The sequence below is a fragment of the Gambusia affinis genome, linkage group LG02 (assembly GCF_019740435.1).
Source record: "Gambusia affinis linkage group LG02, SWU_Gaff_1.0, whole genome shotgun sequence".
Taxonomy (NCBI): domain Eukaryota; kingdom Metazoa; phylum Chordata; class Actinopteri; order Cyprinodontiformes; family Poeciliidae; genus Gambusia; species Gambusia affinis.
The window spans coordinates 32,643,129-32,658,128 of record NC_057869.1 but is presented as its reverse complement, the minus strand read 5'-3'; the positions used below and the strand labels follow the sequence as shown (position 1 = coordinate 32,658,128).

Below are 15,000 nucleotides of genomic sequence, written 5' to 3'. Positions count from 1 at the left end.
GTTACCAAAATTACAGCTACACCTTCCAGAACAACCGGAGCAATTACAACCAAAGCTTCTGAAGCATCTACAACCCAAGGTCCCTCAACTAATGTAGGTACAAGAAAGCCCATTGAAGCTACCTCTGGTCAATTAACATTCTCCACCACAGCAATTGTTGAAATGACAAGTTCAGTGCCAGAAGGAACAAGCAGAAAGAGTGAAACTACCACCATATCATCAAAGCCATCTCTTCATACAACCACTACAGAAGGCCCTGTAACATCCACCCAGAGAGCCACAACTGAATCTGTCGAAACTACGTTCTCAGAAACAACAGTGAAGATTGGAACAACAAACCCCTCAAAGGTTGGCACAACAGGTCCAGTGACTGGCTCCATTACAGAAGTTGTTGAATCCACAACTGAAGTACCAGGAATCATTTCAACCAGCCCAGAAACAACACTTGTCACATCTAAGCCCTCTGTTGTTACCAAAACTACAGCTACACCTTCCAGAACAACCGGAGCAATTACAACCAAAGCTTCTGAAGCATCTACAACCCAAGGTCCCTCAACTAATGTAGGTACAAGAAAGCCCATTGAAGCTACCTCTGGTCAATTAACATTCTCCACCACAGCAATTGTTGAAATGACAAGTTCAGTGCCAGAAGGAACAAGCAGAAAGAGTGAAACTACCACCATATCATCAAAGCCATCTCTTCATACAACCACTACAGAAGGCCCTGTAACATCCACCCAGAGAGCCACAACTGAATCTGTCGAAACTACGTTCTCAGAAACAACAGTGAAGATTGGAACAACAAACCCCTCAAAGGTTGGCACAACAGGTCCAGTGACTGGCTCCATTACAGAAGTTGTTGAATCCACAACTGAAGTACCAGGAATCATTTCAACCAGCCCAGAAACAACACTTGTCACATCTAAGCCCTCTGTTGTTACCAAAACTACAGCTATACCTTCCAGAACAACCGGAGCAATTACAACCGAAGCTTCTGAAGCATCTACAACCCAAGGTCCCTCAACTAATGTAGGTACAAGAAAGCCCATTGAAGCTACCTCTGGTCAATTAACATTCTCCACCACAGCAATTGTTGAAATGACAAGTTCAGTGCCAGAAGGAACAAGCAGAAAGAGTGAAACTACCACCATATCATCAAAGCCATCTCTTCATACAACCACTACAGAAGGCCCTGTAACATCCACCCAGAGAGCCACAACTGAATCTGTCGAAACTACGTTCTCAGAAACAACAGTGAAGATTGGAACAACAAACCCCTCAAAGGTTGGCACAACAGGTCCAGTGACTGGCTCCATTACAGAAGTTGTTGAATCCACAACTGAAGTACCAGGAATCATTTCAACCAGCCCAGAAACAACACTTGTCACATCTAAGCCCTCTGTTGTTACCAAAACTACAGCTACACCTTCCAGAACAACCGGAGCAATTACAACCAAAGCTTCTGAAGCATCTACAACCCAAGGTTCCTCAACTAATGTCGGTACAAGAAAGCCCATTGAAGCTACCTCTGGTCAATTAACATTCTCCACCACAGCAATTGTTGAAATGACAAGTTCAGTGCCAGAAGGAACAAGCAGAAAGAGTGAAACTACCACCATATCATCAAAGCCATCTCTTCATACAACCACTACAGAAGGCCCTGTAACATCCACCCAGAGAGCCACAACTGAATCTGTCGAAACTACGTTCTCAGAAACAACAGTGAAGATTGGAACAACAAACCCCTCAAAGGTTGGCACAACAGGTCCAGTGACTGGCTCCATTACAGAAGTTGTTGAATCCACAACTGAAGTACCAGGAATCATTTCAACCAGCCCAGAAACAACACTTGTCACATCTAAGCCCTCTGTTGTTACCAAAATTACAGCTACACCTTCCAGAACAACCGGAGCAATTACAACCAAAGCTTCTGAAGCATCTACAACCCAAGGTCCCTCAACTAATGTAGGTACAAGAAAGCCCATTGAAGCTACCTCTGGTCAATTAACATTCTCCACCACAGCAATTGTTGAAATGACAAGTTCAGTGCCAGAAGGAACAAGCAGAAAGAGTGAAACTACCACCATATCATCAAAGCCATCTCTTCATACAACCACTACAGAAGGCCCTGTAACATCCACCCAGAGAGCCACAACTGAATCTGTCGAAACTACGTTCTCAGAAACAACAGTGAAGATTGGAACAACAAACCCCTCAAAGGTTGGCACAACAGGTCCAGTGACTGGCTCCATTACAGAAGTTGTTGAATCCACAACTGAAGTACCAGGAATCATTTCAACCAGCCCAGAAACAACACTTGTCACATCTAAGCCCTCTGTTGTTACCAAAACTACAGCTATACCTTCCAGAACAACCGGAGCAATTACAACCAAGCTTCTGAAGCATCTACAACCCAAGGTCCCTCAACTAATGTAGGTACAAGAAAGCCCATTGAAGCTACCTCTGGTCAATTAACATTCTCCACCACAGCAATTGTTGAAATGACAAGTTCAGTGCCAGAAGGAACAAGCAGAAAGAGTGAAACTACCACCATATCATCAAAGCCATCTCTTCATACAACCACTACAGAAGGCCCTGTAACATCCACCCAGAGAGCCACAACTGAATCTGTCGAAACTACGTTCTCAGAAACAACAGTGAAGATTGGAACAACAAACCCCTCAAAGGTTGGCACAACAGGTCCAGTGACTGGCTCCATTACAGAAGTTGTTGAATCCACAACTGAAGTACCAGGAATCATTTCAACCAGCCCAGAAACAACACTTGTCACATCTAAGCCCTCTGTTGTTACCAAAACTACAGCTACACCTTCCAGAACAACCGGAGCAATTACAACCAAAGCTTCTGAAGCATCTACAACCCAAGGTTCCTCAACTAATGTCGGTACAAGAAAGCCCATTGAAGCTACCTCTGGTCAATTAACATTCTCCACCACAGCAATTGTTGAAATGACAAGTTCAGTGCCAGAAGGAACAAGCAGAAAGAGTGAAACTACCACCATATCATCAAAGCCATCTCTTCATACAACCACTACAGAAGGCCCTGTAACATCCACCCAGAGAGCCACAACTGAATATGTCGAAACTACGTTCTCAGAAACAACAGTGAAGATTGGAACAACAAACCCCTCAAAGGTTGGCACAACAGGTCCAGTGACTGGCTCCATTACAGAAGTTGTTGAATCCACAACTGAAGTACCAGGAATCATTTCAACCAGCCCAGAAACAACACTTGTCACATCTAAGCCCTCTGTTGTTACCAAAACTACAGCTACACCTTCCAGAACAACCGGAGCAATTACAACCAAAGCTTCTGAAGCATCTACAACCCAAGGTTCCTCAACTAATGTCGGTACAAGAAAGCCCATTGAAGCTACCTCTGGTCAATTAACATTCTCCACCACAGCAATTGTTGAAATGACAAGTTCAGTGCCAGAAGGAACAAGCAGAAAGAGTGAAACTACCACCATATCATCAAAGCCATCTCTTCATACAACCACTACAGAAGGCCCTGTAACATCCACCCAGAGAGCCACAACTGAATCTGTCGAAACTACGTTCTCAGAAACAACAGTGAAGATTGGAACAACAAACCCCTCAAAAGTTGGCACAACAGGTCCAATTAATGTAACTGTTCCACTCTCAACCTCTCGTACTTCAATTCCTACTCCTACAACCAGCTCAATCTTTCAGTCTTTACCGACACATCATAGAAGTACAACATCATTTTTTCCTTCAATATCAACACAGGTATTTCCCCTTCGTACAACAAGGGTCACAATTCAGACCGAGTCTCCAAGAATATCACCTCTTGTCACAAGCTCTGAAACAACCTTTGCTGTTATAACCGGACAGCTACACACATCAAGCGTGCTTACAAACCCATCCATAAAAATCACAACAGGCTTAACCACTGAAAGTCCAGTAACTGCTACAACTGTCATTGCACCCATGACAAAGACACTCCCAGGAAGTACAACAATTTATCCTCCTACATCAACTACACACACAACCGGAGCAACTTTTCCTTCAACGTCACAGTTTACCACTGCTTCATGTGTGTGTAATATTAACGGAACATCTCATCTTCCGGGTATGTTCTTTTACATCTTAAGGTTTATTTTTCTTTATTTTTATAGCATTTTCAACAGTAAGCATTTTCAGATATGTGTAATTAACGTAATAAATATGAACAATCATTTATAAATGAACAGTTTCAGACATAAAATTACAAATCCCTGATAATATCACAAAATTTCATAGATAATACACCTATACACACACTTCTGGGAGGCACATTCTGTTGCAGTAGTATCTATATAAGTTTGACTCCTCAAGAATGTAAGCAAACCGTTGAGCTTTAATTTTGTTTTCTTCTGTTTTCAAAATTTATCTTATGTATACATGTATAACTACCATTTGTTTTTTTTTCTTTATCTGCTACATAAACAATTTGGTCTCCAATGACTTATTCATTACAGAATTTAAAACAAACTTGTCAGATTTATCAGTATTGTTTTCCAAATTAAGGACTGATTGACTTTTGACCATCGTGCCGTCTTGTTGCAGTTTTTTTAGGGAATCAGATTTACAGATGATCTTTGAGGACTCCACATAAGGCCAAAACAGCTTTAGAAAATTACATTATGTTGGTAATTATTATTGGAATAGAGAGTACAGATATCTTCTCAAACTCATCCACACTTCATGATACTCGGTACATCTTTTAGATTGATAGGACTATTTTTGTTTAAATTAAGCAATGCATTTCTAAATTCTGTGAGTACTACAGCTAAATCTTTAAAGGCTGTAATATTTATCTTAATATAAAAATTTTTCAGTATTCACTTTTTTGATCCTTATTTCATTACTACCCTTGCATTTAAAATGTAATGAATGCATTTGTTATTTAATGTTCTAAACTTTGCTCTATAATGTTTTATTCACAGGAGACTTGTTATACAATGTTACTGATGGCCTTGGGTGGTGTTACAGTGCATATTGCAATGCATCCTGTAAAGTTGAAACACAGTCCAGCCCATGTCCAACCACATCAATGTCTAGCACTACTGCACGTTCTTCTACTTCATTACTGAGCTCAACCACAAAGGCCCCATCTTCAAGCTCTGGACCCCTGACCACAGTAACAACAGTAGCATCTACAGCTACTCTAGAGTGCTCTGATGTGTATCCACCTAGAAAGGTAAGGCATACATATGTCGTCAGCTAATGTATGCAATTCATCAATAATTGGTTTCAACAAAGATAGATTTTTTTTGGGAACAGTCTGAACTTAGAGCACAAAGTACGACCAAAGATATCCAGATCCTGATCAACTGAGGGAATATTTTAATGCACAAATAATTTATGCATTAAAAAGATATAGTTTATCCTATAAATGTAAAACAAATTGACTACTGTTTAAAAACGTTAACTTTCCACTATTGATTTGATTTCATTACTAGCTAAAACAAATCCAGTAAGCTTTCTTTACTCCTTAATATTGCTTATTGTTATTATTTGTCAAGATATATACATTTCATGAGTCAATTCTGCAGTATTGACTGTAGAATTGTAGTCATCATATTGGATTACGATGACAAATGACTTCTGACTTGATTTATGCAAAATAATTGGTATTTCCAGTTTGCAAGAACAAAGCCCTTCAGTGATAAATGATATCTTACCGATGTGTTTTTGATTTTGTTTCCTATTAGAATGGAGAGTCCTGGAATACTAGCAATTGCACCACAGCGACTTGCGTCGAAGGCAAGGTAACGGTCACAGCTACAGTCTGTCCAAATGTAACCCTCCCCATCTGTACCAATGGGAGGAAACCTGTCAAGATTTATGAACAAAATGGATGTTGCTTCCACTATGAATGTGAATGTAAGTTTAAAATTGAATCGTTCCGTAATAATTTGCCTGCCTACAAGAAACTATACGGTCCTTTATATCTTTGCATTTAGTGTTCCATTTGAACCAGATGACATACCTTTGTAGCCTTGTATTAGCATTTCATATAGTCTCATTAGTTGATAACATTTCACAAAAATACGATCATTTTGGCAGCACTTCCTAATGTCATGTTTTTTTAATTCTTGAGATTTTCTCTTTCTCTTCCTGAAGGTGTATGTAATGTCTGGAGTGGATCCAACTACATGACATTTGATGGACAAATGTATAATTTTCAACAGAATTGCTCTTATTACTTAGTTAAGGAGATTATTTCAAAATATAACTTGACAATTACTAGAAGCAATATCTGTGATCCTTCAGACAGCACATTCTGTCCTCTGGCTCTAAGTGTCACATATCAATCAGTAAAGGTAGTTTTGACTCAAGTGAAAACTTCAGGAACACCAACCAATGTGGTAAGCAGCAGTCTAACTGGAACAATTTCAGCTTGTGATATTTTTTGTACAGATAAGACGTAATAAATATTCTGCATAATATGATGTAATTGACAGTTGTTTCGACTTCACAACCTTCATTAATGTGATATTTTTCTTGTTTTTGGGGTCCTACAGGTGTATGTGAATCAGAAACGTGTCTATCCAGCATATAGCAATTCTGTCATGCTGCTCTATGGCACAGATATGGAGATCACAGCAGTGATACAGGATATCAACACAAAAATAGTCTATCGGGGCTCCTCCTTCAGTATTGACCTTCCTTATTCTCTATTTGGGGGAAACACTGAGGGACAATGTGGTGAGTTATCAGAGAGCTTGCTATCAGTCGTGATTATTGATGATTATTTGGACATATGAAACAAAAGACAATGGATTAGATGGAAAAATGATCTCACTTGGAAAGTTAGGGGTGCATTTATATTTACACTTTTTTAGGATGACTGAGAATGATCCAAAGGTCAGTAAATGTAGCAAGAGCCAAATCAGACTTGACTTCATTTTGATTCCAACCCAAATCAAGTAGGTAGAAAAGTTTTAAACAGCCTTTGTTTAAGGTTTTCATGCATGCCAGGTAGATGTATATATTCTTTCACATTAATCAAGGACACATTGGAGGGGTTAGATGCCAACCTTCAAATGTTGGTGCACACAGTAACACAGAGATAAACACACGAGGTTCTACTGGTAGAAAACTGCCTTTATATTATATCTGAGATTGCTGAGCATGATTTCTCTTAGTTTCTTGTGCCATGGAAAAATGTTGAGCTCAAACAAAGCAGAAACCATCTCCTGAACTTTAGCTGCTCTGCCTGAAATTCGTTTGTTTTGTGTAAAATAGACAATTCCTGCCTATTTCTTTTCTGTACATTTTCTGTTTTAGAATGAATATCAACTGGTTAGATGGTCTTTATTTAGGTTTAAGAATATTTCACACTTACAATTATGCAATTTTACTGTAGATATTGAAATGGATTTAATGGATATTTTCCTTCTACAATGACAAATAAAAGGAAACATATTTGTTCCATATGTTAAGGATGGAATATTTATGCCCCTTCCACAAGATGAAAGAAACAAGTCAACTTGTTGTCTGAGCTGCTTGTGAATTTCCAGAGAATATCCAGAGAATGACTTCTTTGAGTTTTCTAGCTCTGCTGCTAACTGCTTCCTCTGTTGGTAGGTACCTGTGACAACTCGCAGGCCAATGACTGCCGTTCTCCAAATGGCCAGATAGAAAGCTGCTCAGAATCTGCAGGACTCTGGACTGTCCCTGGGACCAGCTGTGTCTCCCCAAGCCTCCCTTCTGTTACTGCAACAGCACAACCTCTAACATCTTCATCCCAGCACCCAAATCCAACAACACAACCAACCTGCAAACCTGCCATCTGTGAGCTACTTATGAGCAGGTCAGAAAAACTCAAAATGTGTCATTCATTTTTTTTTATAAATCTATCTTAATGTTTATTATATTTCAAGTGATATTTGCAGAAACTTGAGATTAATTCCAGTCATTTTTTCTGCATCTCCTAGCTTCACATGAATGGCACTAAGTTTTAACAGACAGGAAGAGGGAAGCTGTTGTGATTCTTTCATGCTTATTTGAGAAATCCCTTAATTTGACCTGTGTCTTACAGAGACAGGTCAAATTCCAAACATGTCAAATTACAAAGTCAAATTTATTTATATGTTTGATATGTACAGTGTTTTACAATAACTGAAGGTAACATAGTTAGTTGATTGTGTTATAAAATGGAGCTTTTTTGTCTGGAAAATACATAATATCGCCTCTTTAAAGGTCATCCAACACTTGCTTTAAGACGGTGGGTTAAATTGAGTTGTCAGTTTTTTCTTGTTCTGTCTTTGAACATATTGAATTGCAGTTCTTTGAATTTGTCTCTGCAACTTTTTTAACCATTTTCTGCTGATCTAATATGTAACTATGGTCTTTGTAGTTTATTCACCCCGTGCCACTCATTCATATCCCCTTCACCATTTGTGAGCTCTTGCACCTATGAAATTTGTAATGGCGGTAATGACACGTGCTCCAGCCTGGAGGCGTATGCTGCTGAGTGTTCCAAAGCAGGAGTCTGTATTGACTGGAGGAGTGACACCAACGGACTGTGTGGTGAGACATTTAGTCATTATCACATATCTCATCTTCTGGAGATCTGGAATATATTAAAATTAACATGATTATATGTTACAGAGCACAGATGTCCAAACAACAAAGTGTACATGGCCTGTGGTCCCTTAGTAGAGCCCACATGCAATGACAGGTACAGTAAACATTTTCTCACTCTGCTGCATTTGTATTATTTGTTGCAGGTTGCTTATTTTTCTTTGTAGATGGTAAAATTTAGAGTTAAATAAACTTACTTGTTGCACAACAGCTACAAATGTCAGTATGTTCAATACAGGATTTCATTTTGCATCAGGAAGTAGTGCTTAACTGTGAAGTGAAAGAAAATGTTAATCTTTTATTTCTCAATTGAATTTAAGTTTGGACTTTGACTGGACCATCCCAAAACTTGACCATGCTTTGATCTAATCATTTAGCAATGTCTCTTTTCAATCAATGATGAATTGAACAGAGCTTTATTAGATACATTGTTTTACAACAGAGGTGTCCAAACTTTTTGACCAAAATTGTTGTACTTGCAAGCATTTTCTATTGTAAGAACATTTTGTCTGTGATTATTTTCTTACAAAATGTGAAAAAGTTCAAAGGGTGTAAGGGTGAAGATTAAGTAACAGGCTAACCTTCACTCCACCCCCAGATCAATTATTAAAAATGAAAAATGTAATCAGAGCTTGGCAGTAATCCACCTTTCCATCAATCCCATCAGATACAACAAGATGTTTCAGGCAGATGTGACATCTTCAGCCAACTACACCCAGGAAGGCTGCTTCTGTCCTCAGGGCACCACGTTGTTCAACACAGTCTATGACACATGTGTCGCCTCCTGCGGTAAGATGATTGAGAAGAAAAGCTTGGAGTGAGTCTTCAGAGAATTTTAGGTTCAGTCTGACTGAGCAGTCTTAGTGTTTTCATGGGAGATCCATTTTTATCACCTGTTTCTCTTAAAGTTCAGAAAATTACACATAAATTAACACAGCTTTTAAAACACTTTTTTATATGACTTTCTGCCTTTTCATATTGTAAAGGACTTTGTTTTTATGCTTTTATTATCTACAAGGTTTTTATGAAGCACTTTGAAGTGCCTTGCTGCTGAAACGTGCTCAATAAAGGAACTTGATTGATTGATTCCCTACCAGATGAAATGCTGGTAAAAGCTGTAGAAAATAGAGCTGACAACACATTTTGTTCAAGTTACTGAAATATTTCAGTTTTGAAGAAATGAGCCAGTCAGTGGAGCTCAGTCAGATATATGCACCATTATTTTACTGGATTCCTCAGAACTGGGATGGTGGTGGCCTGCCCTCACACTCAATAAAGCAGCAAATTATTTGTCAATCATAAATTCCCCCTGTTCCCCTTCCTGTGCTTTGATTGCAGATTGTGTTGGACCAGATGGAAAACCCAAACAGGTGAAAACTGCACCCAGCAGACATCTACATGTACTCTGTTAAATCATAACCTGCTGGTCTAAACTAGCTCATGTGTCCCCATCAGCCAGGGGAAACATGGACCAGTGAGTGCAGCAGCTGTGAGTGTGACCAGGACTCCATGAGTGTCCGCTGTGAGCCGGTGACCTGTCCTGAGGTCCAGGAGCCCAACTGCAGTGAGCCCGGCCAGCAGCTGACCAACACAACCCAAGGCTGCTGCACAACGCAGACCTGTGGTCAGTTATGTTACATGTTATCATGTGAACACAGCTGATTCGCTGCCATTGTGAGCTCAGACTTTCTGGACACAAGGTCCAGCAATAATAGCAAACAATAAGAATGAAAATTTCAGAACTCCTGCTTTGATTCTTGTTGTTTGTGATGAGAAAGTTTAATTCAGGTTTTACAGCAACATGTATTGCCATTGCCTCCAACAGAATGCAACCTGAACCTGTGTGCTGGTCCTTCGGCCTGCCCTCTGGGCTTCCAGCTTCACGTGTCCAACAGGACCTGCTGCCCATCCTATGAGTGTGGTGAGTGACTCCAGTCTGGACCAGTTACTGCATCAGTTCTGGATGCCAGGAGAGGATTTAAAACACAACGAAAAGGTCCAACATGATGAAAGACGTGACGAAGCAGGCAGCCCCGTTGTCCCTACAGTCTAACTACCTCCTGCTTTTCTTAATTCCCTTATTAATGACAGTGAAATCTGCAGTGCATCTTCTATGATTTCAATGTTTGATTTAAATCATTGTACAACCTGCTAACTATCTGATTCTTCACGTTAAACCACAGAACTGATGCAACTAATTCATGTTGAGGAAAGTAATTAAACAGCTCAGGATTTTCATAAACTGTAGATTAAATACTCATATGAAGAACTTTGTTTAACATCAGTGAATGAATTCATGTAATCGTTTTAAGTCCAGATTTCTGTTCACTTGAAATAGAGCTGGATCATTTATTTTACATAATAACTGTATTGTCTCTTTTCCGTCTCTGTAGTTCCTAAAGGTGTGTGTGTCTATGACATGACTGAGTTCCAGGTGAGGAAACTAATCTTTTTGAATGATTATGTCAGACTGTTCAGTTTGCTATCAAATCATTTATTTTCCCTATTAAAGACTGACAGGTTCTGTTCTGTTCATAACTATAATAAGCCTTTTCTTTTATTTCATCTTTACCATAAAAGAATGATGTACGGCGTCTCATTCATGCCCACATCCACTCCTTTTGGCCTGTTTGGTTAGTTCATTTAGGATCCACGTTGAGCCTTAGCAATGCTGCCGCTCTTCTTACAGTGGTCCCACATCATTTCATTAAATCACTAAAACAATTATTAGGAATGAAATAAACACTAAATGAAAAGACAGGGAAGACAAAAAAGCTGCCTCACTTCTCAGCCAAAACGTTTTCATCTGAACTTCCAATTGAGATAATTTGGATGCTAAGGTTGTTTTAAGTCAATAATTCTTAAAAATAGATAAAATAGTTTTTAGATTTTCTTCATTTAAAACTGGAAAAATGCCTTGATATTAGTGAAAAAATCAGCCAGTGAAACTATTTCATCTATATTGAAACATTATTGACGTTTATTTATCTTGGTAACGAGTTACTACTAAGTTATTTGTGTCTTATTTCAAGTGTAATACATATTTGCACTAGAAACTAGATGGAAACATTTAGTAAAATGTTGTGTTTTTGCTGTAGCATCCAGTATCTTTTTACATTTTTTGGACTTTACTGTCAGACTGTTTGAACTCAGTCACTGTAGATGCAAATCTCTGGAAGAGCTTCTTTAGAGTTTAACACCTGAGGAAAGTAACTAAAGCTGTGTGGCTTTACAGCCTGGTACCAAGATACCGACACCTCAGACAATAACAGAAGCTCCACTGGAGGAGGTGTCGATCGCCGCAGCACCATCCGGGACAGGAGGAGGTGGACAGGAGGAGTCTTTCATTCCTGCAGCCTGCCAGGAGTGTTACTGCGGCCCCGACACACACCCCACCACCAAACTCAACGTCATCACATGCACACCTGTTGTCTGCCACACAAACTGCTCTGAAGTAAGAGAATTCACCGAACATCACTCAGGATGCTGCTGCACGCTTTATTACTGTGTACATTCTGGTACCAATCAATGACTGTCTGTCTGTCTGTCTGTCTGTCTGTCTGTCTGTCTGTCTGTCTGTCTGTCTGTCTGTCTGTCTGTCTGTCTGTCTGTCTGTCTGTCTGTCTGTCTGTCTGTCTGTCTGTCTGTCTGTCTGTCTGTCTCCAGGGGTTTGAGTATCAACCTGCAGCAGGTCAGTGCTGTGGTTCATGTGTACAGAAAAGCTGCATTCTCACCACTTCTGGGAACAACACAGTCCAGATCATTGAGGTCAGTCAACATACTGTGTTTAAGTGTATTAAGAATTGACATATTAATCACAGCAGTATGAAGCTATGTAGCCTTTAGCACTACGGAGCAGACCTTTCATTCCTGACCTTACTGGACATGCTGTGTGTGTTTTAAACATGTTCAGGCCTGCTGCCTTTAGCTGACTGCTCTTCATTTCTGTTCAGGTCAACAACACGTTTGTCCCACCTGGTGATAAGTGTGTGCAATACACATGTGAGGAGATTAACGGACAGATTTTGATGAAGGAAACAAAGACCATTTGTCCTCCCTTCAACCCGCTGGACTGTGAACCTGTGAGTTCCTCAGATGTAGACAAGCTTTCATGTTTGATCTCATTGGGAAGATGGTGGCAAAGGAAGAAAAAGACAAAAAACTTATCCAACAATAAAAAACTTGGACTAATGGATTCTTTGCTGGAGACACAAAAAGACACACTCAACATCTCACACTGTTTGGGACACTGTGGGTGTATGCTGTATTTATTTACATGACTTTCAGTTAGCAGTTAGCATTGCTTTATGGGGTGAAGCCACTAAGGTTTGTGTGAAAGAATCATCACCTTTCCTTCTACCAGTAAAACCTCAAAAAATGTGAATATTAGGTGATACTTCAATATTTCTAGTCGGTCATCCCAGAAAATGAAGCAGTCATTTTACAGGGATTCATTGTACATAGAGTAAAGTATGACAGGTAAAACAAAAATCTGTTTCATAAAATCAAAATATCACATTAGATTAAAAAAAAGCAGATGTTTTTAGCATAAATGTCAGGCATCTGAAAAATCTGTACATTTCTATGCACTCAATACTTGATTGTTCCACTGGCATGAATTAGTGCTTCAATGCAGTCTACCTACACAGTGCTGCACAGCCTGTAGCACTGTGTAGGTAATGGAGGCTCAGCATGTACTAGCAAACTGAGGAAGATGATAAACCAGCAACAGCTTTCATAACTGACCCAAACTGACCGGCTCAGTGGAGGCGTTAAACTTCCAGAACCTTCCAGTCACATTATGGTGATACACGGTGATGGATGTATTATGCTGTAGTGTTAATGCTTTTTCAAGAGACTGAGAACTAGCTGAACTCCACACTGCTTCCATAAAGCTCTGCTGCTCTCTGCTAACCCTCCTTGTTGTCCTGCAGGAAACTGAAAAGACCGACGCCTCTGGCTGCTGCACAACCTGTAAGTTTCCACATCCTGCATGGAGGGAGGCATGAGCTGCAGCACAGAACACAGAATACACAACACACAGCACAAAACACACAACACAGCACAAAACACAGCACAGAACACACTACACTCGGCACCCGGGTGTATGATGAGTTGTGGTGTGTTCCAGGTCGGCTCCAGAGTGTCTGCCAGGTGGAGAGTCAGCAGATCAGAGTTGAGGTGAACCACTGTGTCAGTGCCATGCCGGTCAATGTTACATCATGTGTGGGAAACTGCAGGAGCTCATCTATGTAAGTAATGTTCTTAGGAGTTCCTAATCTTACACTGAGGCATAGAAAATGTTAGGCATGAAAACAGAGAAATATTTTGTAAATACCTCGAGCCAAAATGAGAATAATTGCAGTTAATTTGTGACTCCACTCTATGAAGAGAAAGATTTTACATTGCATCAGTACCTGGATAACCAGACTTAGCTGTTGAGTTTGCATTTTATTTGCATGTCTAAATAAATTTGTCACTGTCAGTAAACTGAAATAATCTATGAGAACCCCTATTATGTCAAAATTTGTGAAAAATCTTTTTACTGAACATCTATTCACATTCAATTGCTAAATTTAGTCTAAAGAATAAGTTTGGGGGAAGAGGAGCCATTTTAAATGGAGAACAGGTAGAAACCATGCGGTTAGAGGCTGACGCTGTCATTGTCTGTGTGGGTTTCTGCAGGTACTCAGCTGCAGCCAACTCCATGATGCACCAGTGTGAGTGTTGCCAGGAGGCCACAACCAGCAGGAAGCAGGTGGAGCTGACCTGTGCTGACGGCTCCACCCTGCAGCATAGCTACAGCCATGTGGAAAGCTGCCGCTGCAGGACGGAGACGTGCTCAGCTGGCGCCACAACCAGAGCCCAGCGCCGCAGGAAGCGCTGACCTGTTCCTCAATCACACCAGGGAACAACTTTTTCACACTTTATAGCACAATATGCTCTTCTACAGAGTCTGTTAGGATTAAACTATGTCTGTATTTCTCACTGATAAGAAATAAAATATGTCTGCAAAATGATGTTTTGTATGCAGAACTTTTGTGGCACATGGGGAACATTACTGAATGACAACACAGTGAGGATTGGAGGAGCTCAGGCCCCTGCAGGGGGGAAGGGCATCGCTACAGGTTGATGTAGCTGAACAAGCTCAATAAAATGTGTGAACCAGAAATTCAGCACATTGATTTATGCAGTTATGATGAAACAAATAGATTTTTAAAATAGTTTTTATTAAAGAGAGAAGCTGTTGCTGTAGGCAGATGACTGTTCATATAATCATCCATCCATCCATTTTCTGAACACCCTTCATCCCTAACGGGGTCAGGAGGGTTGCTGGTGTCTATCCAGCTGCGTCCCGGGTCACCCTGGACAGGTCGCCAGTCTG

At 40.1% G+C, this 15,000-nt stretch overlaps 1 protein-coding gene across 1 annotated transcript; it reads left to right on the top strand.

Moving 5' to 3' along the window:
* The first annotated feature begins 2,501 nt into the window (after nucleotides 1-2,501).
* On the top strand, nucleotides 2,502-14,635 carry LOC122846882 (intestinal mucin-like protein). Its single transcript, XM_044144132.1, has 19 exons — nucleotides 2,502-4,113; nucleotides 4,970-5,223; nucleotides 5,738-5,909; nucleotides 6,150-6,394; nucleotides 6,551-6,734; nucleotides 7,617-7,842; nucleotides 8,389-8,561; nucleotides 8,643-8,712; nucleotides 9,283-9,404; nucleotides 9,954-9,985; nucleotides 10,071-10,239; nucleotides 10,441-10,536; nucleotides 11,009-11,049; nucleotides 11,851-12,069; nucleotides 12,282-12,383; nucleotides 12,569-12,697; nucleotides 13,550-13,589; nucleotides 13,747-13,867; nucleotides 14,301-14,635. Exons 1-19 carry the CDS (start codon nucleotides 2,502-2,504, stop codon nucleotides 14,500-14,502), a joined length of 4,209 nt encoding a protein of 1,402 aa, XP_044000067.1. The 3' UTR covers nucleotides 14,503-14,635.
* Nucleotides 14,636-15,000: the final 365 nt, after the last annotated feature.